At 37.8% G+C, this 1,960-nt stretch overlaps 1 protein-coding gene across 1 annotated transcript; it reads right to left on the reverse strand.

The window, feature by feature from the left end:
• Positions 1-258: 258 nt before the first annotated feature.
• LOC130032481 (olfactory receptor 2A5-like) lies at positions 259-1,191 on the reverse strand. The gene has a single exon (XM_056124038.1). The coding sequence runs from the start codon at positions 1,189-1,191 to the stop codon at positions 259-261; it is 933 nt and encodes a 310-aa protein (XP_055980013.1).
• Between the last annotated feature and the right edge of the window lie 769 nt (positions 1,192-1,960).

The following is a 1,960-nucleotide window of genomic DNA, read 5'->3' on the forward strand; positions in this document are numbered from 1 at the left end:
TTCTCTTTCCACTAAACTGTTTTTGTTCTTTAAGCTGTACTTGTCCAGGGGCTAGAAATCTCTCAAATGGTTTCTAGTGTTCTTATTAGAACTATTTGGTTATTAACAGAAAAACAAGTCTGTGATTTCCTCTTGAACACTTCTCTGGCTTTTCTCCTAGATAATACTTGATTTTAAACTCTTCTTCTCCTAGAATTGAGTTGCATTGCTCCAGCAAATATCATGCAAGGATAAAACCCTAAGAAAATTTACTTAACTTTATGATGCCCTCTGTTTCTGAAATACTCTCTTGAAGGCAGCCTTCACCTGCGCATTTCTCAGACTGTAGACAAGAGGGTTCAGAAACGGATTGAAGAGAGTATAAAACAAGAAAATGATTTTCTTCTGCTCATCATGCTGACCATTGTCTGGAAACACATACACCATCATGCCTATTCCAAAGTAGAAGCCAACTACAAAGAGATGGGAGGAACAGGTGGAGAAAGCTTTCTTGCGACCCTCCTTTGACTGGATCTTCAGGATGGCCCAGAGGATTCTCATATAGGAAATGAGCATTAAGGAAAGAGGTCCCAATGTGATGAACACGCCTCCAGCAAAGACAAATGTTCTGTTGAGTGAAGTTTCACTACAGGCCACTTTCAGGACAGACAGGACTTCACACAAGAAGTGGTTTACTTCCGGGGACCCACAGAAGGAAATTCTCAGAAAGAGAATTATATTTCCTACAGCCAGAGAAAAACCACAGGACCAGGAAATGATGGCCAGGACCTTACACTTTGTCCAGCTCATGATGATAGTGTATTGGAGGGGGTGGCAGATAGCCACATACCTATCATAAGACATCACCACCAAGATCATGCACTCTGTTGAAGCAAAACCCATATATAAGACCATCTCCATAGCACACGAGACAAAGGAGATTGTTTTCTTGTGTCTAACTAGGTTCTCCAGCAATTTGGGTAAATTGCTGGAAGCATAGGATATGTCAATGACGGCCAGATGAGACAGGAAGAAGTACATGGGCGAGTGCAGCCTGGGGTCCAGCCAAATGAGTGCCAAGATCATGCCATTCGCTAACAAGTTTGACATGTATAACAGGCAACAGATACAGAAGAAGAAGACTTCCAGTTTTGCACTGAGCTGGAATCCCACCAGGATGAAATCTGGGAACCAAGACTGGTTGCCTCCCATTCCTGAATGACAGTGTAAACGCTCAATGTGACAGAATGGTCTGGACTGGAGAGAAATGAGAACTAGAGTTATTTATGTTAAAGCAAACTCTGAAGAATTTTTCTTGCTGAATAATGCTTAGCTCTGATTTTCCCCACTATTTTCTTTTATTTTCGTTGCCATTTAAAAATAACTTTATTATATTTATTATATTTTCCATGTCCCTACAGACATAAGCAATCTGTAAACATCTTACTAAATTGTTTTTCAACTTTGTTTTATCATGCCTTTTTCTTTGTATGGAAATATTCTAAGGTATTTCTTTGGGTAAGGCCTACCTTTGGCAGTGCTCCTGGAAACATACATTTGGAAGGCATTAAAACTCAATTCATTGCATGCAAGGCAAGTGCCTTACCTGATAAACTATCTCTGTTGCCGTGTATTCTAAGGTTTTGAAACATAAAGAGTAAACTTAAGTCATCACAGTGCTTTATACTTTGTTACATTTTTTTTCCAAAACCAAAAATATTGACTTTTTATCCTCAGGATTACTATCAAAACAGAAACTTAAACAATTTTTAATTTTATATACAGTATTTTCTTCCTCTATTATTGCAAATTTAGTCCAATATGATAACTTTAATCTTCACTAGTATATATATATATATATACTCAGATTTTCTTTTCTATATATATATATATATATATATATATAGATTCTACATAGTGGGGGTTTAGTTTATAGTTTGCTGCAGGTTGACTTTAGGTTGACCTTGCGACCACTCACTGG

This window comes from Sorex fumeus, unplaced genomic scaffold (genome assembly GCF_029834395.1).
Source record: "Sorex fumeus unplaced genomic scaffold, SorFum_2.1 ptg000048l, whole genome shotgun sequence".
NCBI lineage: Eukaryota > Metazoa > Chordata > Mammalia > Eulipotyphla > Soricidae > Sorex > Sorex fumeus.